This window comes from Cervus elaphus, chromosome 5 (assembly GCF_910594005.1).
Source record: "Cervus elaphus chromosome 5, mCerEla1.1, whole genome shotgun sequence".
Classification (NCBI taxonomy): domain Eukaryota; kingdom Metazoa; phylum Chordata; class Mammalia; order Artiodactyla; family Cervidae; genus Cervus; species Cervus elaphus.
In genome coordinates, this window is record NC_057819.1 from 115,566,183 (window position 1) to 115,592,454 (window position 26,272).

Genomic DNA, 26,272 nt, shown 5'->3' on the forward strand with positions numbered 1-26,272 from the left:
AATGCCACTCTGATGAGGGTACTTGTGAAGCTACATGAGGAAATGCAGCACATTGGAACATCTAAATGAGTATATCCTGGAGAAAGTCACTTCTTGCCTGTAAAATAGAAATGATTCCATTTGAAGTCTTGCAAATGATCTACACCTACTCACTCTGAGCTCTCCTCCGTTCACATCCCCCTCTTCCTGGCCTTGTATTTCTGTTGACTGCCAAGTGGCTTTGATATCCATGATGCTCACATGGCATAGATACACATGTAGATTGTAAAAAAACTTAAGAAGCTAACTTTCAGACCTAGCAGAGTCAGAAGAGAGTTAGTTTCTGCTTTTGGATACTCCCTTAAGTGTCCCCAAAGGGGTGCACCGTTCCTGGAGGTACTGCAATACCAGGTCGATGCGTGGAGTGGACGGAGCAAGCTCCTATTCCAACTCCCTGCTCCAAAAATCCACTTAATATATTGTCCTCGGATAGAGGACGTATCAGATATTAAACTGATAAGAACAGATACTACACTTGATCTTAGCCAAAAGGCCGAGAAGCGATGCCGCCGCACCGCCCGTCGCTGTCACCGTCCTGCTCTCGAGCATGTTGCACTCAGTGTGACCCGGGTCCCCGCTCACTCCAGGGCGCCCTGCCTTTGTCTCGTTGACAGTGCTATGGCGGCACCACACCAGACGCTGAGCAGGCTTTATTCTCCACACTGTGAAAGAGAAATTCCGCATCTGCTGTAGCTTTGTCGTTCTCGGGCAGAAGCGCCATCTCAAATCTGCATGCCCCGCCCTCTGTCGCCAGGAAGGCGTGGCTCCGGCGGGACCGCAGCGCCCTGGGGACGGCCTCGGGGCTGCGGCAGGGGAGCTCGTCCTTGGTGCTGGGGGAGAGGAGAGACCCGACCGGAGCGGGTGCGGGGTGGGCGGCGAGAGGGACCTGTGAGAGGAGCTGTTGGCCGAGAGTTTTCCTGAAGACAAGGTCGCAAGAGTGACTCGCTCGAAACGGCCGGGCTGCAGTGTGTTACACAGGCCTCCGCCTGCGGAGAGAGGGGCTTCGTAGGGTCGGGTGTCTGGAGGGGGCTTCCCTGCCAGGCGGAAGGCGGATGGCCCACAGCGGGGAAGAGAGGGGGCGTGTGGATGCGGAGGGCGGGGCCGGGCCGCGCGAGGGGTTCACTCCAACTCCAGCGCCCGCGTCCTTCGGTGCTTCTAGGAACCAAACCGATCCCGGGCTTCCTACCGAAAGCTCCCTCCGCCAAGGACCTGGTTTCCCGGCCCCTCCTCCTCAGCTGTGGGCTTCGCTGGTGGCTCAGATTGTCAAGAATCCGCCTGCAAGACAGGAAACACGGGCTCAATTTCTGGGTTGGAAAGATCCCCTAGAGGAGGAAATGGAAACCCATGACAGAATTCTTGCCTAGGAAATCCCATGGACAAAGAGGAACCTGGCGGGTCACAGGGTCCCAAGGAGTTGGAGGCTACTTAGCGACTAAACAACAGGAAACATTCTGTTGATCTGAACTGTCGCTGCCACTAGTCACATGCAGCCAGGGAGAGCTGGGCAGGTGGTTCCGCCCAATTCAGAGGTACTGAAAGTGGAAAAAACACATGGGATTTAAAAGACTTAGTATTAAAAATTGTAAAATATCTCTGTAATGTTGATATTAGTTACATATTGAAATGATATTTTCGTGCTCGCTTCGGCAGCACATATACTAGAATTGGAGCGATACAGAGAAGATTAGCATGGCCCCTGCGCAAGGATGACACGCAAATTCGTGAAGCGTTCCATATTTTTAAACAAAAAAAAAAAAGAAAAAAAAAAAAAAAAAAGAAATGATATTTTCAGTTCAGTTCAGTCGCTCAGTCGTGTCCGACTCTTTGCGACCCCATGAATCGCAACCCCATGAATCGAGTTGGTGATAGCAAACACCCTCTTCCAACAACACAAGAGAAGACTCTACACATGGACATCACCAGATGGTCAACACCAAAATCAGATTGATTATATTATTTGCAGCCAAAGATGGAGAAGCTCTATACAGTCAGCAAGAACAAGACCAGGAGCTGACTGTGGCTCAGATCATGAACTCCTTATTGCCAAATTCAGATTTAAACTGAAGAAAGTAGGGAAAACCACTAGACCATTCAGGTATGACCTAAATCAAATCCCTTATGACTATACAGTGGAAGTGAGAAATAGATTTAAGGGACTAGATCTGATAGAGAGCCTGATGAACTATGGACAGAGGTTCATGACATTGTACAGGGGACAGGGATCAAGACCATCCCCATGGAAAAGAAATGCAAAAAGGCAAAATGGTTAAAAAAAAAAAAAAAAGGCAAAATCGTTGTCTGAGGAGGCCTTACAAATAGCTGTGAAAACAAGAGAAGCGAAAAGCAAAGGAGAAAAGGAAAGATATTCCCATTTGAATGCAGAGTTCCAAAGAATAGCCAGGAAAGATAAGAAAGCCTTCCTCAGCGATCAATGCAAAGAAATAGAGGAAAACAACAGAATGGGAAAGACTAGAGATCTCTTCAAGAAAATTAGAGATACCAAGGGAACATTTCAGGCAAAGATGGGTTCGATAAAGGACAGAAATGGTATGGACCTAACAGAAGCAGAAGATATTAAGAAGAGGTGGCGAGAATACACAGAAGAACAGTACAAAAAAGATCTTCACGACCCAGATAATCACAATGGTGTGATCACTCACCTAGAGCCAGACATCCTGGATTGTGAAATCAAGTGGGCCTTAGAAAGCATCACTATGAACAAAGCTGGCAGATGTGATGGAATTCCAGTTGAGCTATTTCAAATCCTGAAAGAGGATGCTGTGAAAGTGCTGCACTCAATATGCCAGCAAATTTGGAAAACTCAGCAGTGGCCACAGGACTGGAAAAGGTCAGTTTTCATGCCAATCCCTAAGAAAGGCAATCCCAAAGAGTGCTCAAACTACCGCACAATTGCACTCATCTCACACGCTAGTAAAGTAATGCTCAAAATTCTCCAAGCCAGGCTTCAGCAATACATGAACCAAGAACTTCCAGATGTTCAAGCTGGTTTTAGAAAAGGCAGAGGAACCAGAGATCAAATTGCCAATACCCGATGGATCATTGAAAAAGCAAGAGAGTTCCAGAAAAACATCTATTTCTGCTCTATTGACTACGCCAAAGCCTTCGACTATGTGGATCACAATAAACTGTGGAAAATTCTGAAAGAGATGGGAATGCCAGACCACCTGACCTGCCTCTTGAGAAACCTGTATGCAGGTCAGGAAGCAACAGTTAGAACTGGACATGGAACAACAGACTGGTCCCAAATAGGAAAAGGAGTACATCAAGGCTGTATATTGTCACCCTGCTTATTTAACTTATATGCATAGTACATCATGAGAAACACTGGGCTGGAAGAAGCACAAGCTGGAATCAAGATTGCCGGGAGAAATATCAATAACCTCAGATATGCAGATGACGTCACCCTTATGGCAGAAAGTGAAGAGGAACTAAAAAGCCTCTTGATGAAAGTGAAAGAGGAGGGTGAAAAAGTTGGCTTAAAGCTTAACATTCAGAAAACTAAGATCATGGCATCTGGTCCCATCACTTCATGGGAAATAGATGGGGAGACAGTGGAAACAGTGTCAGACTTTATTTTGGGGGGCTCCAAAATCACTGCAGATGGTGACTGCAGCCATGAAATTAAAAGACGCTTACTCCTTGGAAGGAAAGTTATGACCAACCTAGACAGCATATTAAAAAGCAGAGACATTACTTTGCCAATAAAGGTTCTTCTGATCAAGGCTATGGTTTTTCCAGTGGTCATGTATGGATGTGAGAGTTGGGACTGTGAAGAAAGCTGAGCGCCGAAAAATTGATGCTTTAGACATCTGGGGTTTTTTGGTAGGGGGTGGGAGATGTGCCTCAGGATTTACAAGATCTCTGAGGAGAGATGGAATACCTGCCTTGTCTTTGAAAGCATGGAGCTCTAACCACTGACCACCAGAGAATTTCTGAAATATCTTGAGTTAAAGAACATATTAAACTTAATTTCAGTGCTTGCTTCGGCAGCACATATACTAAAATTGGAACAATACAGAAAAGATTAGCATGGCCCCTGCACAAGGATGACATGCAAATTTGTGAAGCATTCCATATTTTTTAAGGAACACATGTAAATCCATGGATGATTCATGTCAATGTATGGCAAAAACCACTACAATATTGTAAAGTAATTAGCCTCCAACTAATAAAAATAAATGGAAAAAAATAAACTTAATTTCACTTCTCTTTATTTATTTATTTATATATGCCTAAGAATATTTAAATTTACCTGCAGGAGGGAACTACCTGGTGGTCCAGTGGTTAGGCATCAGTGCTTTCATGCAAGAGTCCAGGTTCCATCCTTGGTTGGAGAACTGAGATTCCAAAGGCCACAAAGTGGCCAAAGTAAAAAAAAAAGTTATGTGTGTGACTCACTTATTTCTTGAAAGCACTGTTTTAGATGGAAGTGCTGAGAGGCTAAGCATCTTGACTAATGTGAAAAGAAGTAAGGATTTGCATTCAAGCATCCTGCTAACCACTGGGGCCTCAGGTTTTTTTAAACCGGGGGTACTGATATTTTAACTGTGGATGATAAGAATGCCTCTCCGATGAGCAATCTATCCGTGGAAATGCAAGCACATGGGAAAGTCTCAATGAGAACACCCTAGGGAAAGTCATTTCTTGCCTGTAAAATAGAAATGATTCCATTTGACAGTCTTGCAAACTATCTATATCTACTCAACCTGAGCCTTCTTGTTTCATATCCCCCTCCCCCTGGTCTTGTATTTTTGCTGGCTGCCAAGTGGCTTTGACACCCCAGATGCTCACATGGAATAGATATACATGTAGATTTGGACACGGACACATAGAATGTAGGTATATTCACAAATATACAGCCACTAGTGCTGTACTTTCACCTTGATGGGAAACCTTTCGTTTGCTGGTCCATTCTCAGCACCTATGGTAGTGCTCTGAATGTACTTGATTTTTGATGAATATGTGTTGAATGACTGGGATGAGGGTCCAATGAGACAATGTATACTGTGCTTAGCCTGGGTCTGACAAAGTCTTCAAATTTCTGAATCAGAAATTTTGAAAGGAGGCCCCAGCTCTGTGTTTATCAAGTCCTCCAGATGATTCTGACAAACTCCCCAATATAAGTGTGCACCCATTTGTGTGGGCCAAACAACATGGGTGACTTGACAGAAATATATGACATCAAGAAGCTGAATCAGGCACTTCCTGGTGGTCCAGTGGTTAAGTATCCGCCTCCCAATGTAGGGGACACAAGTTCGATCCCTGGTGTGGAGCTAAGATTCCCCCATGCAACGAGGCAACTAAGTCTGAGTGCTGTGGAGCCTGTGTGTCACAACTAAGATTGGATACAGCCAGATAAGTAAATACAGTTTTAAAAAGCTGAATCAAACATATAAGGTCTCTGGAGATCAGCCCCTTTGTTAAAGCTCTAAAGAGTCCCTCAGCTCGGATAACTGACCGACAGCGAGTTCCCCACACAGCGTAAGCCTGGCTCTCTCCCCTCAGCTCACCTCCCTGTCTCTCTGGTGAGCTTGTTCCTCCCATCTGGCAGCTGTTGCTCCCCGGGCACTGTCACCCTCTTGGGGCTCTGGCTGCTGTTGCTTCCTGATCACCCAAGGCCCTCCTGAGGCCAAGGTCTCCCCTAGTGCCAGTCTCCTGTGCAGATGGAATCTGGAATCTGTCCCCGTGTGGATCTGTCTCCTAAGACACCACAACCTGCTGCACCTGCCTCTTCACAGCCTTCTCCACCCTCCAGCCTCCTCCCACCTCTGCCTTCCCAGCACCAGCTATTAGGCCCTCAGTAAAAGCATAAGAAATGTCACTGAAATCAGATTTCCTGCTCAGAAAATGTTCATTTACATCTGATCTTACCTCCACAAAAACAACTTGAAAAGGGTGGCTTTTCCACTCCCTCTGTACATTCAAGCTGTAGTGAAGGTACTGTCTGAAAGGAAGACTCCAGGGGAATTCCCTTGTGGTTAGTTCAGTGGTTAGGACTCCAAGCTTTCACTGCCAAGGGCAAGGGTTCAATACCTGGTAGTGGATCTAAGATCCCACGAGCTGGGTGGCACGGCCAGAAAAAGAAACAAACAAAAAGACCCCAGAAGGAAGGAAAGGAACCTGTCCAACTTTACTCTGCCCCTCTGCTTCAGGTTTAGGCAGTGACAGACCCATCCACCAGGGGGCAGCATCTGCGCCTTTTCTGCCCTGGCCTGGGCTCTGGAACTTGGTTTAGGATGAGCTGCTTCTGAATGGGCCCCTGGTAGGAGCAAGGGGTCTTTAAAGGCCCCTTCCTCTCAGTTTTTCTTTTTTCTTTTCACACTCATTCTAAGTAGTAGGTTGTGTTTTCCCCATTTTATTCTTGTTTTTTTGGCCATGGAATCTTTTTTCTCCAGCCAGGGATGTAACCGTGCTCTGTGCAGTGGAAAACACAGTTGTAACCAGTGGACACCCAGGGAATTCCCTCTTTGTGTTATTCCTGAGGAAGAAAAGCTGGGATTTGAAATACGTGTCTTTGTGATTTCCAGTCTGAAGCCGCTCCGGGACCTCCTCTCCCCTCCCATCCCTCCTCCTGCAGACTCCTCTCCTCCCTTCAGTTGTGCACTCAGGTACTCGGTTGGGATGCAGTGGACACAAGGATGTCCTCAGCTGCTTCCTAGGTTAACTTCACCCATCCTGTACCCTCCCCTACTCCAAAGCCTGAGCTGTCCTGAGGAAAGGGACCTGGAGTCTCTAAGCGCCTCATTACATGCTGAGGAAATCAACGCTCCTAGGGGAAAGTGGTTTTCTAAGTCAGCCTACTTGTCAGGACAGGAGTCATGATGACTCTCAGCCCAGGGTTCAGCCCACCAGGCCTTGAGGGGGGCCCTATCCCTCCAGTGTCATCCCTCACATGGTCTCTGTTTTTCTCCTCTAAGAAATCCCTCTTCCCCAAGGCCTGAGGGTTCAGGATTACCCAGACCTTGCCTGTAAGTGCAGGGTTTTATAGGTATCCCTCCCAAGCCCCAGGTCTCAGGGACCCCAGACCAGGAAACGCCCAGCTAAGGCCGGGTGCTTGGTTCCCACACTCAAGGAAACCCTTGAGTACATTTAGTCAATCCATCATGTAGTCAGGAATCATGGAGGGTTTCATGAATGCCTACTGTGTGGCAGGCACAGCGCTGGGCGCTGCGGAGCTGTGACTGAGAAGAACCAGCTTCTGGGCTCAGCGCTTAGTCTGGTGGGGAGACAGCTCTGAGGAAGAATCTCCACTCAGCAGCTGAATCTGACCTGGGTCAGGAGCCAATGGGAGGAAGCAGGTAGGTCCCAGCTAGTCTGTCCTTCTGTTGGGAATGCTTCCTTGTCTCCTGGCCACTTAAACTTGCCTCTGATGTCACCACTGAAGAGGCCTTCATGAGCAGCCCCCTCCTTCGTGTAAAGTAGCTCTCCCCCCAGTCACTCTCCAGCACATTTCCCTGTTTATTTTCCTCGATGGCTTATGTCACTATCTGAAATGACGCTCTAGAGTCACTGTCTGCCTCTCCCTACTCCTCATTATAATGTCCACTCTATGAGGGCAGGTCCTTATCCATTTCACTGCGGCCTTCAGATTGGCAGGCACTCCATCCATGAATGCTCAAAGTAAGAATGTTCTTGAGCATTGTGAATCCTCCAATGTACTAGGACCTGGGCTGTGGTCTTGTGGAGAGAAAGGGCTGAAGAACTGAGGCTGCCAGTATCAACAATGGTGGCTAATGGAGGAAGGCTCCCTGGGCCCCAGGCTGGTTGTGGAAATGGGAACTGGAGTTCCCATTTTAAAGGAGACTGGACTGGTATAGACCCTCAGACTGGTGTTGCCCTGACAAACTGGGCCCCTTTCTTCACCCCCACCTTGCCCCACCTCCTCCTTCCCATTTGTTCATCAACACCTTTCTGGGCAAAGGCAAAGGATGAAGGGTGGGGTGAGACTGCCAGTTTCAACTCCCTTATCAGATAATCAAGTTATAATTTCCCTCCTGTGTGAGGCCCAGGAGATGTAGGAGAAATGTCAAAGAAGTTTCAAAGATTGTGGAAGAAACACAAAACAATGTGTCTGTTTTCAGTTTCCATGTGTTCTCTTTTCCTGGGTTCTCTGTTTCTCTTTGTGTTTTTGGTTTCACAACCATTTTATCCAAGCCAAGTTTGGCCAATTTTTAGCTAAGTGATCTTGGACAAGTTGCTTCACCTTTCTGTGGCTTGCTGTCCTCTTTTAAGAGTAACTATACTTACTATATGGTATGAGTTGTATATTTAAAAAGGAGAAGTATTGGGGATTCCCTGGTTGTCCAGTGGTTAGGACTCTGCACTTTCGTTGCTGAGGGTGAGGGTTCTATCCCTCCCTGGTCATAGAATTAAGTTCTTGCAAGCTTGAAGGCCAAAAATAATTTTTTTTTTAAAAGAAAGGAAAGAATAAAAGGAAAAGTATGCAAAGTTCCTTGACCACAGCTTAGCATACAGTGTCTACTTAAATGGGCCAATCATTCCCAACCTTCTGGTCTGTGCTGTCTTCCCCTCTGCTAACTCAGTTCCTTCCCTGTTCCTTAGCTCCTGTTGCATCCTGCCAGCCCCCAACATGGGGGGTGTAACAAGCTAATTACTTAAGGTCTTGATCTCTTAAGGGATTTGGGGAAGCTCCCTGCATAGTTAAGGGAAACCAGGTGGCTGGTTTGTAGCAGGAAGGGGAAGAGGAGGTGGCAAGGCAGGCTGGTGCTAAACAGATGGGAGCTGGTGGGTAGGGAGGGCTAAGCCCTCCGGACTGGCAATGGCTTCCCTCTCCTTTTCTTTTTCTTTCTTCCTCTTTTTTTTTTTTTTTTTTTTGTGATCTTTGCTTCATCAGCTTTTAGTTGTGGCATGCAAACTCTAAGTCACAAGATGTGGGATCTAGCCATGACCAGGGATCAAACCCGGGCACCCTGTGTTGGAGGGCAGAGTCTTAGCCACTGGACCACCAGGGAAGTCCCCACCCTCCTCTTTTCTAATCACCCTTACAGACAGTTTTCTAAAAAGTTAATACTGTGATGCATAATAAATGCAGGAATCCGGCTTCCTTGTAAAAATGGAAATAGTATAGTTAAAATTTGCTTCTCCTTTGATCCCCTTCTCCACAGTCAGTTTTACCTTTCTCCCTGTAGGTAATCACTGTTAGCCCTTGGTCACACTGCTCCTTTGTGACATCTCCTCTTCAGTGCTGCCCAGATTAAATCAGGCTATAGTGACTGGGGAGATGTCACACAGTGCTGTCCACCTCCCAGCCAGTCCTACACAGGACTCATTAATTTCTGGAAACCTTTCCAGGAGCTTCTAGTTGACACTTTCTCTCCCTCCTCTGAAGTCCTGCTGCTGCTAAGTCACTTCAGTCGTGTCCGACTCTGTGCGACCCCATAGACGGCAGCCCACCAGGCTCCCCCGTCCCTGGGATTCTCCAGGCAAGAACACTGGAGTGGGTTGCCATTTCCCTCTCCAATGCATGAAAGTGAAAAGTGAAAGTGAAGTCGCTCAGTCCTGTCCAACTCTTAGCGATGTCATGGACTGCAGCCTACCAGGCTCCTCTGTTCATGGGATTTTCCAGGCAAGAATACTGGAGTGGGGTGCCATTGCCTTCTCCGTCTGAAGTCCCACACATGCTTATCTCACAATTTACAGAGTCCCAGTGTTCCCTGTCAGTGACCAGTCTTGTCTCCCTTGCTAGAGTAGAAGCCCTCTGAAGCCACACATTTGTGGTTTGCACATTCGCTATGTCTTCATAGTTTCTTTGGCTCATGCAGTGCAAACTGTATGAATGAAGTCAGTAAACACTCTGTGAAGTGAAGAATTCTGCCTTTATTGATTTGAACAAGGTGGGGTCTGTTATGGCAGGCACTCTGACCAGAAACTGGGGGAATTCTGCTAATAATCTCCCTGACTAGAGAGACTGCATAGGTAAGTGGTGAGGGGCTGAGGCACTGGATTCAGACGTATCCTTGCTCAGCCATTTACTAGCTACGTGTGGCGTTGGGGGCTTTCTAGGTGGCCCACTGGTAAAGAATCTGCTTGCCAATGCAGAAGACTCAGGAGACGAGGGTTCCATCCCTGGGTTGAGAATATCCCCTAGAGAAGGAAATGGCAACTCACTCCAGTATTCTTGTCTGGAAAATTCCATAGACAGAGAAGCCTGGCAGGCCACAGTCCATGGGGTGGCAAAGAGTTGGACTTGACTGAGCACACACGCTCGACATTAGACAAGTCATTGAGCCCTTCAGAGCTTTCTTCACCTGTGTAGCGAGACCACACCAGTTCCTACCTCCTGGGCTGTTATGAGGATCAATAGGGGTAATAGGTTTAGACTACTTTATGGGGTTCCAGGTTCACACAGGTTAGAACATTGAATTAGGAAAGATAAAGGAGGAAGACTTGTCAACATCTCTCGAGTAGACCCTGGCAGAGGAAGCGCACACGTAGGGTGAATATCTCTGCCTGTGTGAGGGGCATGTGGGAGTATTGTGCTCTTCACCTCACCTCCCTAGCCAAACGCTGCCACGCCCTTTCCACCTTCCATCCCGGGTTAATCCCGAGTTTAATTGCCAATACAGGCAGTGGTAGAAAAGATCAAATAAAACGGTCACCAATTGATCAGAGTCGCATTACAGTGGGGACCCGAGCGCAATCCGCGGATCTCCACGCTCCGCCCCGCCTCGCTGCCGCAGGGCCGCTGATTGGCCCACGCCACGTGACGTCACACGCGGGTTTTAAGGCCGAGTGCCCCTGTCAGCTCCGCAGTGCCCGCGCGCTGGAGACCAGCGTGGAGACTAGCGGGGCTGGCCCGGAGGGGAGCGGGGAGAGCGCGGCTGACGGGAGGTAAAGGCGCTCCTCAGGCCGAGACGAGGCGGTCTGGGTACGGGGCCGGGGGAGCTGGAGTCGGCGATCGGAGGAAGGCGGGCAGCGGAGTGTTGCGGGGCAGTGGGGAGGGGGGTCTCAGTGTAAGGAGGGGCGTGTCAACCGTGGGGTTGTGGAAGGCGAGTGGGAGTGGGCCTTTCTCTCCAATTTCAGCGCCCGCACCTTGATTCTTAATTTCAGGCCACTGCCCCCCAGATGCAGGTTCCCCCGAGGATTCTCTCCTGGGGAGCTGGGGTCGCGGTGCCTGCTGCCATACCACAAGCGCGGAAGCTGACTGTCCCCCATCCAGGCCTCTCTCTCCAACCTCAGTGTCCCAGTGTCCTAGGGGTTTCTCTCAGTCTCATCACCCCTGTCATGGCCCCCAGGGCACGGGGGAGAGCCTCTGTTATACCTGCAGCTGCTTAAAAAAACACACACACACACACAACGAAAACAAATTTTTAAAAAGGAATTTTAAAAAGTGGGTTGCTGATTTAGGACGTGATCAAGAAGTTGTAAATTTCATGTTTGTTATTTAACATCGATCCTCCTGTTTTCTTCCATGACCTTTCCCTGTTCAGATAACCCAGCTGTGATCCCCAAAGCCTGCAATTTCAAGGTCTCCTCCCTGCCTCTTCTGTGAGCCCCAAGACCTGCATCTTAGCTAGAGTTCAACATGGGGAACCATTTGACTGAGATGGCGCCCACCACCTCCTTCTTGCCCCACTTCCAGGCCCTGCATGTTGTGGTCATTGGGCTGGACTCAGCTGGAAAGACCTCCCTTCTTTACCGCCTCAAGTTCAAAGAGTTTGTCCAGAGCGTCCCCACCAAAGGCTTCAACACAGAGAAGATCCGGGTGCCCCTGGGGGGGTCCCGTGGCATCACCTTCCAAGTGTGGGATGTCGGGGGGCAGGAGAAGCTTCGACCGCTGTGGCGCTCCTACACACGCCGGACAGATGGCCTGGTGTTTGTGGTGGATGCTGCTGAGGCTGAGCGGCTGGAGGAGGCCAAGGTGGAGCTCCACCGAATCAGCCGGGCCTCGGACAACCAGGGGGTGCCTGTGCTGGTCCTGGCCAACAAGCAGGATCAGCCCGGGGCACTGAGCGCCGCCGAGGTGGAGAAGAGGCTGGCGGTCCGGGAGCTGGCTACTGCCACACTCACCTACGTGCAGGGCTGCAGTGCTGTGGACGGACTGGGCCTGCAGCCAGGCCTGGAGCGCCTGTATGAGATGATCCTCAAGAGGAAGAAGGCTGCCCGGGCAGGCAAGAAGCGACGGTGACCTGAGGCTGCCCCTCCTCACCAGTAGGGGTCTGCACACTTGGACAGCCAGGCGGAGCCTGTGGCCCCTCACTCAGCCCCAGGGTGCAGGACCTGTCCGCCTCAATGGAGGACCAAGAAGCACAACAGGGGTCCTGTTTGGGGGCAGCACGGGACGGGCGACGGGAGATGCGATGTGTTCTCACATCTCTCCCTCATCCTCACTTCTGGGGAAGTGGAGGCTGCAGGACTGTGGAGGCTTAAATGTAAACTGACTCTACCTCGACCCTGTTTCCTGTTTTTCTTCTCTGGCTTTTTGATTAGATGTGTTTAGGGGCAAAGGAAAGTTGCTTGGAGGATGCATTTGGAATAAATGAGAACTAGCTCTTGGCTCCCCTCCACCCCCAACTGAGGGGTGTCCCTAGGTTGCTCTTCTAGGGGTGCCAGTCATAATTGTTTATATTTTTGTGTTTGTATGAAAGTGCCAAGAATCCCCCCTTTGTAGACTTACGACCATTTTTATAAGCCATGTATGTCCTCTGTATAATTATTAACTATTTTTTAGCGTTTGCCTATAAGTTATTAAAGACTGATGATGCTGTAGCTCTAACCTTGTTTTGGCATTTTCCTTTCCTTACCTTGCCTCAGGGATAGTCCAAGATTTCCAGATGGGCAGGCAGGGGTTGGGAGGAGGGACTTATCTTGAAGCTGGATTTGCAAAGCAAGCCCTTTTCTAAAAAATTAGATTGTGTGTTCATGGGGCAGCTGGTGGGGATTAGAGAGAGTTGAAGTAACTCCATGTTATTGCCTAATCTGTGGATAGAAGAGCCTGGTGTGCTACAGTTCGTGGGGTTGCGCATACACACACACACACACACACACACACACACACACACATCACATCACATTGCTTGATCTCTGCCGGGCTTTTTGGGGTCCCTTCTTTCTCCCTTTCTTCCCTCATCCTCTGGCTCTTACTTGATACTAACTGGCCCCTTGCAGACATTAAAAAAAAAACTTATCATTTTTGGCTGTGCCGGGTCTTTGTTGCTGTGTGTGGGCTTTCTCTAGTTACAGTGAGTGGGGGCTACTCGTCATTGAAGTGCACAGGCTTCTTATTGCTGTGGTTTCTCTTGTGGAGCACTGGCTCTAGGGTGTGTGGGCACAGTAGTTGTGGTACATGAGCTTAGTTCCCCCAAGGCATGTGGAATCTTCCCGGACCAGCTATCCAACCTGTGTCTCCTGCATTGGCAGATAGGTTCTTTACCACTGGACTGTCAGGAAAGTCCCCTTGCAGATTTAACTTCAAGTTTTGCAGGTGTTCCTATGTTCTTGCCCTTGGGTCCACCTCTTAGGTCTGTATAGGTAAGTCCTCAAAGGGCCTTCTGTCCCACCCCCAGCACTCAAGTGGTTAGTCTGATTTCTTCCCCCAACCCAGCACACACCTTGGGGGATGTGCTGAGAATGGAAAGTAATTTCCTCCTGGTCTGAAGCCACCTCTATGTGCTCAATCCTGCTGACTGCAGCTCACTGGCAGCAATGGCAGTGACTGGTGCTGGGGAGGCCTGTGCTGGATTGAGCCAGCCTGGCACCTGTGACTAAGCCCTGAGTCGTCCAGCTCTGGGAATGGTAGCTATTCCCACGAGAGGGGAAATCTAGTAGCTGTTTGAGCCAGGTGGGAGTGAGGACTGCTGGATATTGGTGTAGGCCACCAGTGTTAGCAATGATGGAAAGAATAAAATGTTGATGTCGTGAGGGCCTGCTCAGACTCTTAAGGCCACCCCCTCCTCACCAGCAGGAGGGCCAGCTGTGTCTGAGGACAATTAGATCCTCCTAATCTGAGTGGGAGTTGTAAGTAAAAGCCAAACACCATCAATTCTTTCCAATCCCTCAGTCTTGCTGCCACCCTTTGTGCCAACAAGGGCTCCTAAGAGCCACTTCAGAGTCCTGGCTCCAGAATCAGATGAAAGGATCTGGGGACAGAGGGGGGGTGCTGGCAACCCCATCCTGGGGGAGCCTTCCTAAGGAACTCCTTTCTTCCTAGCCAGTTGGCAGGAGCGGAATTTCGCTGAGTTGGGGCCAGTTCAGATTTGCTAAACTTGTGCACCGTCCCTCCCCCAGCCCTCAAGGTGCCTGGTAGGATGGGGGTGGGTGTGCATCCATCCGGAAGGGTGCCCAAGTCTGCGTCAGCACTGGGGCCTGCTGGGCAGAGCTGCTGGACTGGTTCTGCTGGGGACACGTGCTACCTGGCCCCCGTCCACACACACCTGTGATTCATCTGTCCCAGTCCTCAGGGCAGAGTCCTCTCCTGCAGCCCGAGAGCAGGCTGGGGAGGCCCTGGCTGGAAGAACCCTAAGCTCTTGCTGGGAGATCTTTCTTCCCCATTCCACCCCAATTCTCTCTTCTGTCTTAAAATCTCCAAGGACCTGCTCTCTCCATTTTTGGTCGCCTGGGGGACTGAGGTCTCTGGATTTGGGGGACTATGTTAAAGAACCCGCTTGCCAATGCAGGAGACATAAGAGACAAGGGTTCTGTCCCTCGGTCGGGAAGATGTCCTGGAGGAAGGCATGGCAACCCACTCCAGTATTCTTGCCTGGAGAATCCCAGGGGCAGAGGAACCTGGCAGGCTACAGTCTACAGGGTTGCAAAGAACCGGACACGACTGAGTGACTTAGCATGCATGCAACATAACTCGGAGGTGCTCCCCCATCTCTAGCAGAGAGGCCTCTGCAGTGCCAGCTCTACGGCTCTGCCAACCATCCTCCCTCCCCATCTTATTAGATTGTCTTCTGCTCCCCCCACTGCCCCACCATGCTCCAGACCTGGGGAAGGGTCATGGTTCCCAGACCTGTGAATGTCCCAGCTCTTCCCCACAGCCCTGTGCCCTGACCACCTGGGGGGTGGAGGGAGAGGATACTGGCGACAAGTGACAGTGAAGTGGAGAAGCCAGTGGCCCTGAAGGGGTTGTAGGGAGAAGGCAGCACTGGGGTATTCTGATTAGAAAGCTACATTCTGGCTGGGTGGGGATCCAGAGCTTTGAAATAATCCTCCTGCCTTAGTCCATCAAAGGGACAGAGAGGTGGGAGGGAGGTGATCCCCTCAGGGATTCTGTGTGTTGAACTCTGGGCCAGCTGGCTTGGGATGGGAGTGGGATCAGGATTGACGGTATTTGTCTTAGCTTCTTTATTAAGCTTCCTTAAAAAAATTATTTATTATTTTTGGCTGTGCTGGGCCTTTCTTGCTGTGCTCGGGCTTTCTCTCATCACAGCAAGCAGGGGCTGCTCTCTAGTTGCAGTATGCAGGCTTCTCATTGCGGTGGCGTCTCTTGTCATGGAGCATGGGCTCTAGGGTGTGCGGGCTTCAGTAATTGTGGCGCATGGGCTCAGTTGCCCCGAGGCATGTGGAATCTTCCCCAACTAGGGATGGAACCCGAGTCCCCTGCCTTGGCAGGCGGATTCCCAACCACTGGAGCACGAGGGAAGCCCAGGAGAATTTCTTTGAGTCCCTGAATAGGTACTGAGGGAGAGGATCCCTCAGGGCCGAGGATGTCCAGGGGTCAGGAGTGGAGGTCAGGGACTGACTGCATGTGAGGTGAAATTAAAGGAAATCAGCGGACCCAGCATTGGGGCTCCCTTCGGAGCTGCAAGCCCCTCCCCCAGCCACCTCGTCTCACACAGTTTGGATGGTAAAATCCAGGTGGAGGGCGTTTTCCCTGGGTGCCCTGTGCTTCCCCAAAGCCCTCATGAGGGCAAAGATGGCAGTGGTCTCTCACCTTTCCATTCCCCCGCCTGTCCCCTCATGCTGCGTGTGCTCAAGGCAAAGAAAAAGTAGCAAAAAGAGGGGCTTCCCTGGTGGCCCAGGGGTTAGGACTCTGTGCTTCCACTGCAGAGGACATGGGTTCGATCCCTGGTCAGGGAACTAAGAAAGACCCTGAATGCTGCTTGGCGAGACCAAAACAAGGAAAGGAAAAAAGTAGCAAAAAGGGAGGAAAGAATTCCTTAAGCAGGCAGTGACTTGCCAGAGGATAAAGCTACTTAGTGGTGTGTCCAGATCCTTCCTCTCAGACTGTCTTTTTGGATTCTCTCAGCAGACAGCAGGAGATAGGAGACAGGGAGCAAGTCCAGGACCTCAGAGCTCTTTCCCTCCCTCCCTGCCTTGATTAGATTAGGGGCCAGCTTTCCGCTCCCCCACTCCCCTTCCTGAAGAGCGGGGACTTTATCTTCAAAGCCCAGCAGAGCTCTGGCCTCAAATCTGGCCAGAAGTCCCCATCCTCCTTTCACATTGACCATGCATCATGCCAAGTTTTTCTGGAGATGGACACCTCCACCATGGCCTGGGAAGCACTGAGTTCCACTGAAGAACTAGGAGTACACAGGACAGCCTGTTCTCTAACACGGACCTTTTCTGAATGGAGGCCAGGGAAGGGGAGGGAGTAAAGGCAGTAAGGAAGGCCCAGGCCAGCAATGGGCTATAAGGGATGGGCAGTCTGTATGTAGCCACCCATCATTTCCAAGGCCATCTGCAGGACCTGGCTGGGGAGTTTGCAGATGGGTGTCATGGAACCTCTTCCCCAAGCTAAGACAGAGGAGGGTGTTTGTTCATCCCTCCTTCCTTTAAAAAATGTGTTTGTTGTTTTTTTTGCTGCTCTTCCCTGCCTCACTTGATTACCAAAGTTATAGGTTTTTGTTATGAAGGAAACTTAGAAAATGGAACACGCCATCATCTAAACTTCAGAGCTAGCTTAACATTTTGAACAGATTTTTATAGATAATCTTTCACATGTATATATGACACATATGGGATTATCTCAGGCATATTGTTGTTCAGGTTATATCTTGGGCATAATTCAATGTCAGGACATATGGATTTTTCTCATTCTTTTTGATGACTACATGAGATTCCATCGTATGAATGGACCTTCATTTATGAATTAAATCCACAGTGTGTCTCCAGCAATGAACTTCCTTGTATATATTTCTTTGTACACTTGGAGATTTCCTGTAAGATGATTCCTAGAACTGCTGTGTCAAAGGGTACACTTATTTCAAATTTTTCTAGATAGTGACCAAGTATGTGTGTGTGCCTTTAGAGAGTGTTTGAGTGTATGTGTTGGTGGAGAATTTAAACCAGCCTCCTGGTCCTCCAACCTCAGATTTTAAGGCCTCTTTAAGCTGAAGGGTGTGTCTGTGCCTGAGCAGGTGGGAGGGGTGGAGGGATGGGGGTGGGGGATTAGGGGTGGGGGTTGGGGGGTTGAGGAGTGGGAAGGGTGGAAGTGGATAGACTTCACAGTGCTCTTGCTTTATGGGTGGTAAGAAATACAATCACCAGCGAAGGTAGAGGATTTGCAGGCCTGAGGATTGAGCTACACCCAGGGGTGCTTGGCTGATGATGGAGGTGGGCAGATGGTGAGGACACCCTAAGCACCCAGCTCCTCACAGGCGGCAGGCAGAGTGGGCGAAACAGTTCCTGAAATAAATCCCTGGGACTTGGCCCAGGGAGGGAGTGAGGCTGAGATAGGAGCACATGCTCTGAAGGGAATGTGAACAGATTTGAGCTTGAAGGAGGGCAGCTGGGGCCTGGGACCTCCCCCCACTATCTTATAGGGCCCCCCACCAGCCGCTATAACTCAGGGGTTCCCGGAATCAGAACCCGGAAGCCAAAGTGTGAAGTGTCAGATCTCTCAGCTACCCTGGGCTGTTTGGGACTGCATCTCTATTTAGTTCATTCAGGTCTCTGCACTAATCCGGGTCTCTGCCCCTCCTGGATAGAGTGGTGTGATGGTGAAGAGGGAGAGGAAGGAGGGTTTATCTCTTTAGCACCTCCCATCTCCCTGTAATAAATCTGGTGAAAAGATTGGTGGAGTAGGGTGGGGCTGACAGCTGGTTTTAAAGATTGCTGAAAGTGAGGTTTTGTGCTTCTGACTGTGTTTGTTTTTATAAGATCATGCCCTGCTTTCCATTCCAGATGCTGACTCTTATCCCTCAGGAAAGAGAAGGAGGCAGAAGTGCTTGCTCATTCCCTGGAACTCTCCCAGTGTAATGGGGGAGGAACAGAGCCACCGGTTGGACCAGGCAGCACCTCAGAAAGTAACCCACGAAGCAAGACTTCTGTGACCTTGACCAAGTCATTTCTTGTCCCCTGACCTCAGTTTACCCATCTGTAAAGGGAGGGGGTTGAATACATAATTATCTTTTCTGGTTTTCTTTCTCTGGTCCTGAGTAGGAGGTGGGCATGGGGAACTCCTTAATGATCTTTGTCTTCCTCTTATCTCTTGTTGAAATGACCTTGTTTTGTTTTTAAGTTTGTTTACTGTCTGCCTTCATCTCCAGGCTGAACAGGAAAGCCTTCCTCCATTTTGCACACCACTGTATCCCCAGGACAGTGGCAGGCACACTCATAAGTGTAGTAGGTGATCACCTTGTATCTGTGGAATGCGGGGTGCCCACCCAAGAGTTGGAGGGTTGGGGTGTCACCTCAGTGAAGAATCTGTTTTAGTCTATAAATGCTAATAGCATTCAGGAAAGACACTATCAGATAAGGTTAGGGAGTTTATCTGGGAGGGTTTCCTGGAGGAGGTGAGGAAAAGAAGCAGATTTAGAACTGGAATTAAGTATTCTGATTAAGTAGGGGCTTGGAGGACCATGGGATTGGAAGTACTTTCTTGGTCCTATCTACTGTTCAGGAGGCAAGACCTGAGGTTGAGGTTTAACAGACAGTTTCGTTCCTCCCTTTCCAGAAATTGGTTACCTGGTCTGGGATGCTGCCTAGAGTCTGTTCACCACTCCCCTCCCCCAGCTCCTCCCAAGGTCACCCCAGGATAGTCAAACTGTATCTAGATCCCGTTATCTGCCTCGGCACTCCAGAGGAGCCCAGTGTAGGGCAGGGGATAGGAAAGGGACTCCCAAGTTCTAGGCTTGTGATATCCAACATGGCAGCCACCAGCCATACATGGCCACTGAGCAGGGGAAATGTAACTGCTCTGAGACCTGTAAGTGTGAAATATACAACAGATTTTGAAGACTCAGTATGAAAAAAGAATGTATACATCTCATAAATACTTTTTTATATAGATATGTTGAGTTTTTGAATATAGTGAGTTAAAATGCTTCATTAAAATTAGTTTCATCTGCTTCATTTTACCTTTAAAAAATGTGGCTCCCAGAAATTCTTAAATTACATATGTTGTTCATATTCAATTTCTTTTAAAAATATTGTTACTATTTAAAAGTTATGTATTTATTCAGTGTTGGGTCTTAGTTGCAGCATTCAAATTTCTTAGTTGTGGCATGTGGGATCTAGTTCCATGACCAAGAATTGAACCTGTGCCCCCTGCAGTGGACGTTCTGAGTCCTAACCACTGGACCATCAGGGAATTCCCTCAATTTAATTGAAAACACCTTATCAAATTATGATTCTCATTGATTCAAACCCGATTACTTTGCAGGTGATTTTATAGCTTCAATCAGGGTGTGTTCATGCTATAAACCATCTCTTTAACTGTCTGTTTGCTGATGGGGCCCACTTAACTAGAATCCACAGAAAATTCCTAACCTGATTTTACTCAATAGCTTTTGACCTTTCATCATACTGCTGAGATAGTAGCAACAGTGTTGATAGACTGAAGTTTCATCATCTTCCCATCACTTGCTGCCTTCCTCAGCCCAGCCCTCTCCCAACCCCTGGAGCAGAAAGAGAGCTCAGGCAGGAGCTACTGAAGGGGAAGATGCCAGCTGGGGGATCTGGATTATCTGCTCCTGAGTTTGCACAAACATTAGCAGGTGGCCTGAATGTGTGTGTATTTGTAGTGGGAGAGGTCAGTTCTACAATAAAACCCTCCACCCTCTTGTCTCCCACCCAGAGCATCAATCCAATCACTCATTCTTTCAAAAAAATCGCCTATAATATCTTAAGGTTTAGTTTTATTGTGCACAGATACACCTTCCTTGGCACTGGAGCTAAAGGTATAATCTGTACTCAGAGACAGATTCTAGATACTCGCTTCAGAGCCTGAGACAGGGATTCAGAGGCACAAGGTTTATTGAGGGCAAAGTCTCAGGAGAAGAGGAGAGAGGGAAGCAGGATGGGGCAGGAGAGGGGCTCAGCAAAAGCCCCCTCTCACAGCTGGAGTCTGATTTGGACTTCACCCAGTAGGGAAGCTCTGGATGGAGCCTGAAACCACAGAGAGGAGCCCCCTGAGGGAGGGAAGCTGGTCTTTGGTACCCTTCCCCCATCCCATCAGTCAGTTAATAGGCTGCTGGTTGCTCAGGTCTCCAGAGAAGAGGCCACCACAAATGGTTGGAGTCATTGGAACCAGCACTCACAGCCAGTAGAGGGGCCTGGGCGGGGCATCAAGGCATCCACTCAGGGTGTAGACCGAGAGGAGAAGAAGTCGCTGACCTGGGCACGCCAGAGCCCTGATTGCTGCCTGTGTTTGGCAATCCCATCCTCTTTCTACTCTCCCTCTGGGTCTCAACCTCAGCCCTTATCTGCCTTCGTCCCGCCTTGTTTCTCTCTCTGTTCCTTGGTCCCTCCCTACCCCCAGCATCCTTGGTTCCTGCCTCTGAGCTGCCCTTTCTCTTCTGAAACTCAGAATGAAATGCTGAGTTTCTTTGAAAGCCTCCAGGAAGTTGGGGTACTGGGTTGCCCATGTTGACCTCTTTCCTTGTCAATGGGTCAGTTGAACCCCACTGTTCCCCTAGAGAGAAAACTTTGGGGTCCCAGGGGACATTTGACTCAAATCCCTTCTGTTGCATGCTTCCTTTACTAGGTGTACCCATCCCCACCTCCTTTCTTGGAACAAGGACACTTCAGGAGAAATTCATTCTCAAGGCTTGACTCCTACTTAAACATCACAGGATACATTCTCTGGAAGGAAAGGGTGGAATCTGGGCTGGCTTCCTTAAAAACTTCAGCACTGGAAAGACACCTCCTTTCCTTGTCCCCTCTCAAATTCAAACAGAGACTGGGAGAAAGGAAGAGATGATTGTTTCTGGTCAGAGGCTGGGGGATGGATGGACTGACCTCTGAACCTCGCTTTTCTCTGGCACAGCCCTGTTTGTAGAGATGCCAGAATTCTCATCAAAAAAGCAAGGGAGAGAAAAAGAAAGAATTCTCTGAGGGCATTTGGTTGTGTTTTCATACCCCAAATCACACAGAGGGATGCAGTATCAGGCGCTCCATAACCCTCCTGTCTCTAGCATGTGGATTTCCTGTGGTTTGTCACACACACACACACACACACACACACACCCCTCTTGTTGAAACCAGGACTGCTGGTTCCAGGGAAGGGAGTGAGGAAGCAGCTGCGGACAGATGTGGGTGGCCACATACTTCTCCCTCTGGGAGGTGACACTTCCACTACACCTCCACAGGTTTCATCTGAGCCTCACCCTAGACCTGGCCCTGTGTGTCAGGGTGGGCAGGAGGAATGGAGAAGGTGGGCTGGCCCTCTGCCAACAAGGAAAACATTCTTAAAAGGCCCTTGAACTGTCAGCAAATCAATTCTTCCAAGGACCAAATCTGGAGGAAACTCAGCTTAAAAAACAGCAGCAGAGGGACTTCCCTGGAGGTCCAGTGGTTAAGACTCTGAGCTTTCACTGCAGGGGGCATGGGAGCTAAGATCCTGCATGTTGTGAGGCAAGGCCAAAAAGAAAAAAAAAAAAAAAAACAGCAGGGGATTAGGCCCTAGATTGCTGGGTGAATTTCAGTGAAAGTTGATAGATGGAAGCACCTGGGAGGAGTTTGGGGGAGCATTCATCCTTCCTACTGTATTGACAGAAGGCAGGGTGTGGGGCCAGGATAAAGCATTGGGTCTGGATTGGGGAAAGTGACCCTGGCAGTCCAAAGCATTTGGCATCTCTGAATCAGAGGAAGGGACTGCCTGACCGGACGTGTCACCCCCATTAGGCTGGGGCTGGGGCTGTAATTGCGGTAATTCGTTGATGAATGCAATTTGCAGCTGGCTTCTCTCCCTGTGACAGGCCTCAATTAGAGCTGCCAGAGGGAGGTGAAATGGGAGGGAGAGCTGGGATGTTGTTTCCAACTGCTTCTCATGGTCCCCTCTCAGCTCGTGGTCCCACCCTGAAACAAGAGGGGTTTTTTTGTTTGTTTGTTTGAAAAAGAAGAGATTCTTTAGGGTGATTCATTGTCCCCTTGTCTCTACGTATTAAAAAGCAGAGACATCACTTTGCTGAAAAAGGTCTGTATAGTCAAAGCTATGGTTTTTCCAGCAGTCTTGTATGGATGTGAGAGCTGGACCATAAAGAAGGGTGAACACTGAATTCTGATGCTTTTGAACTGTGGTGTTGGGGAAGACTGTTGGGAGTCCCTTGGACTGCAAGAAGATGAAGCCAGTTAATCCTGAAGGAAATCAACCCTGCATATTCATTGGTAGGACTGATGCTGAGGCTGAAGTTCCAGTACTTTGCCCACCTAATGTGGAGAGCACACTCATTGAAAAAGACCCTGATGCTGGGGAAGATTGAAGGCAAAAGAACAGAGTGGCAGAGATGAGATGGTTAGATAGCATCACCGACTCAATGGACATGAATTTGAGCAAACTCATGTCCATTGAGTTGGTGATGCCATCCAACCATCTCATCCTCTGTCATTCTCTGCCTTCAATCTTTCCCAGCATCAGGGTTTTTTCCAAAGAGTTGGCTCTTCGCATCAGGTGGAAAGTATTGCACCAGGTGCTGAGAGATTTGAAAATAAATGTGACATGGAAACTCTCCTCTGGGAGATAGTGGAGGACAGAGGAAACTGGTATGCTATAGTCCATGGGGTTGCAGAGTTGGACACAATTGAACAATTGTCCCCCAATCACCAAACTTATCCCCAGAGATATAATTTCAGAACAAGTGGTGCTAGGTGGAGAGAGAGAAAGATATAAAACGAAAGATACCTTCCTTTAGGCTGGAATGGTATGGATTTTAAAACTCAATTTTGGGATTTGCATGGTGGTCCAGTGATTAAGACTTCTCCTTCTGATGTAGGAGGTATGGGTTTGACTCCTGGTCAGGGAGCTAAGATCCTGCATGTCTCACAGCCAAAAAAACAAAACAAAACAAAACATAAAACAGAAGCAATATTGTAACAAATTCGATAAGGACTTTAAAAAATAGTCCATATCAAAAAAGAAACCTTGACGCAAAATCCCCTCAATTTTAATTTAGCTTAGTATTTTCTCATTTATTTTAGAGCTTCTAAAAGTCCTATAGGAAGGAAGACTTTTGAGCCAAAATACTTATATCTGTCTTATAGGCCACTGTGCCTCTCATTAGACAAAGGGGGAAAAAAATACAAGGTAGGATGATGGAAAGGAGAGATAAAAATCAACTTCCCATAGATACATAATTTTAATTTCAAAAGACTGGTAGGGACACTAGAGACCATTCAGTCCAATGGTTTTCAAACTGTTTAAAAAACTAACAGCAATGTTTCTTCCAACAAAATCTAACAAAGAAACTCCATGTGTAAAAAGCATCATGACTGATCCGGTGAGAGGAGAAGTGGGAGATCTGAGTACCCTGGACCGTCCTCCACCCTGAGTCCTGCCTCCTCTGCTTCCTGCCTCTATGAGCTCCCGATGGTATCTGTGAGGATCACCCTTCAGTTACAGTGACCAGCATCCTGGATCTGTTCTGTTTTAGCATCAAAACTCCCAAATCCCAAGGAATCTCCCAAACCAGGGCAAACAGAGACAGCTGGTTACTCTGCCTTCAGTGGAGCATAGTTAGAAAAGGGCATTACAAACCCTTTGACATAATGATGAATATACAGAGGCGAAGAGAGGGGACATGGTTTGAAGTCCTGTGGTTAGACTCCCCATGCCCAGGTGTGGCCTGTATACTAGGGTGTAAATCTTGCCCCTCTGTCCTGTATCCCTGTGAGAGGTACAATTATCCCCTTCCAAAATTTTCTCCTCCATCAGAGCCTTTCTTGTGAAGCCTTCCCCGATTCTTCTGGAAAGAGTTATTATGCCTTCTCTTCTAATTCTTCTTTTAGAGCATTTAATCTTGAGTCTCCCACTTGGATTGGGAGACTCTCAGTTCCATGTTACATTTATTTTCATAGCCCTCAGCACCTAGTGCAATACTTTCCACCTGATGGAAAGCTGGACTCTTTGGAAAAGACCTTGATGCTGGGAAAGATTGAAGGCAGGGGATAACAGGGGATGAAATGGTTGGATGGCATCACAGACTCAATGGACATGAATTTGAACAAATTCTGGGAGATGGTGAAGGACAGGGAAGCCTGGCATGCTGCAGTCAGAAATGACAGCGACTGAACAACAGCGCCTGGTGAAGTGTCTGGACTAGAGCAGGCATTCAGAAGGTGTTTTTAGATAGATGGATGGATGGACGGACAGACAGATGGATTTGGAGGATAGATGGATGGGAAGATTGTTAGATGGAATGGATAGGTGGATAGAAAGATGGATAGGTAGAAGTCTGGGTGCCATGTTGAAGGCTTTGGAATGGAACAATTGGGCAAGTTCTAAGCAAGTTCCTCTTGGATCAGTTTCCCTAATATGGCCATTTTGTCCGAATTTGACTTTTGGATTATCTAATAAACCCATATTCAGATGCAACGACTGAAGCCCAACCCAATTAAGAGTCATTTAAACTGATCATTTTTTTTTGGATTACTTGTGTCATTGCTTTCCTGTACAAAAAGTTACGATTTAACTACACAAATACAATATTTGATGAAAATATCTCAAATAGGCAGCTGATGGCAGTGATGAAGAGTATCTGAAAATAAACAGTTTAAAAATATCAGCAAAGGGAGAGTGTAGGAGGCAGGGAGAGAGGGTGAGCAGTTGGTGAATATAGCGAGCAAGATGATCAGGACTCAAAGACTGGAATCTGATAGGAAGAATGTGTATGAGGTGTGGAACTTTTCAATTAGGATCAAGAGATGATAGGATTTTTTAAAAAAAGGAGAGATAACAGGACTGAAAGTTTTGAAAGAAAGAGGGGAATGATGTTGATTGTATTCTGAAGCAAAACATTGTAGTTAAGTTGCTTCAATTGTGTCCGACTCTTTGTGATCCTATGGATTGTAGCCCACCAGGTCCCTACGTCCATGGGATTCTCTGGAGTGGATTGCCATGCCCTCCTCCAGGGGATCTTCCTGAGCCAGGGATTGAACCCTCGTCTCTTATGTCTCCTGCATTGGCAGGCAGGTTCCTTACCACTAGCGCCACCTGGGAAGCAAAACATTAGACTAAATGATTCTTCATGATTCTGGACCTGCTGTTCATTCAACTGCAATTTACTGAGCATCCATTCTGACCCATGTGTCAGGCCAAGCACTTTCACTTACATTATCTCAGCCCATCTTGCCTGGGGGCAGGAAGACAGAGTCTATACACTCTCAGATGTGCAAATTCTTCTCCAACGATCTCATCCACACCCAGAATTTTAACCACAGCAGGTATGCATCAGCTCTTGTGTTCATCTCTAGCCCCACACCTTACCTCCACCCCATGCTGCATCTGGATGTCTGCAAGAGAGATCTTGCTAAACTCAAGAGTCTCCATGTTGAACTTGTCTGTTTCCAGCCCAAAATTTCTCCTCTGCTCAGATTCCCCAACTCTATTTAAGGCATGCTCATCTGATTCACTCAACACCAAAAACAGGACCTGGGCATCATCTTCCTCTCCCTCCCCTGACCCCCAAATTCCCTTGCTGGTCACCATGTCCAGGAAGTCTAATTCTTAGATCCTGTTCAGATCTGTGTCTTCCTCCTCCTGCCCTCAGAATCATCCTAAATTCAAGTTCTCATCATTTCTCACTGGGTTACAACCCTAGCTTCCTTGGTGTTCTCTTATTTGCCCATCTTTTTTTTTTTTTTTAATGTGGACCATTTAAAAAAGTCTTTATTGAATTTGTTACAATACTGCTTCTGTTTTATTTTTTTATTTTTGGCCCTGAAACATGGGATCTTAGCTCCCCAACCAGGGATTGAACCTGCACCCCCTGCATTGGAAGGTGAAGTCTTAACCACTGAACCCCCAGAAAAGTCCCTTACTTCCCCCTATTGAACCCTGGGACTCTCTTCCCCACTTGGTTGCCAGACT

The 26,272-nt window shown here is 48.3% G+C and overlaps 1 protein-coding gene and 3 non-coding genes across 4 annotated transcripts; 3 read left to right on the forward strand and 1 right to left on the reverse strand.

Moving 5' to 3' along the window:
• Positions 1–353: 353 nt before the first annotated feature.
• On the reverse strand, positions 354–544 carry LOC122695964. The gene has a single exon (XR_006341687.1). It is a non-coding gene; the product is annotated as a U2 spliceosomal RNA (small nuclear RNA).
• A 1,129-nt stretch (positions 545–1,673) lies between these two features.
• On the forward strand, positions 1,674–1,780 carry LOC122695771. Its single transcript, XR_006341525.1, has one exon. It is a non-coding gene; the product is annotated as a U6 spliceosomal RNA (small nuclear RNA).
• Positions 1,781–4,034: 2,254 nt separating this feature from the next.
• Positions 4,035–4,141, forward strand: LOC122695767. The gene has a single exon (XR_006341522.1). It is a non-coding gene; the product is annotated as a U6 spliceosomal RNA (small nuclear RNA).
• Positions 4,142–10,791: 6,650 nt separating this feature from the next.
• Positions 10,792–12,796, forward strand: ARL4D (ADP ribosylation factor like GTPase 4D). Its single transcript, XM_043904745.1, has 2 exons — positions 10,792–10,911; positions 11,511–12,796. Exon 2 carries the CDS (start codon positions 11,606–11,608, stop codon positions 12,206–12,208), a length of 603 nt encoding a protein of 200 aa, XP_043760680.1. The 5' UTR covers positions 10,792–10,911; positions 11,511–11,605; the 3' UTR covers positions 12,209–12,796.
• The last annotated feature ends 13,476 nt before the right edge of the window (positions 12,797–26,272 follow it).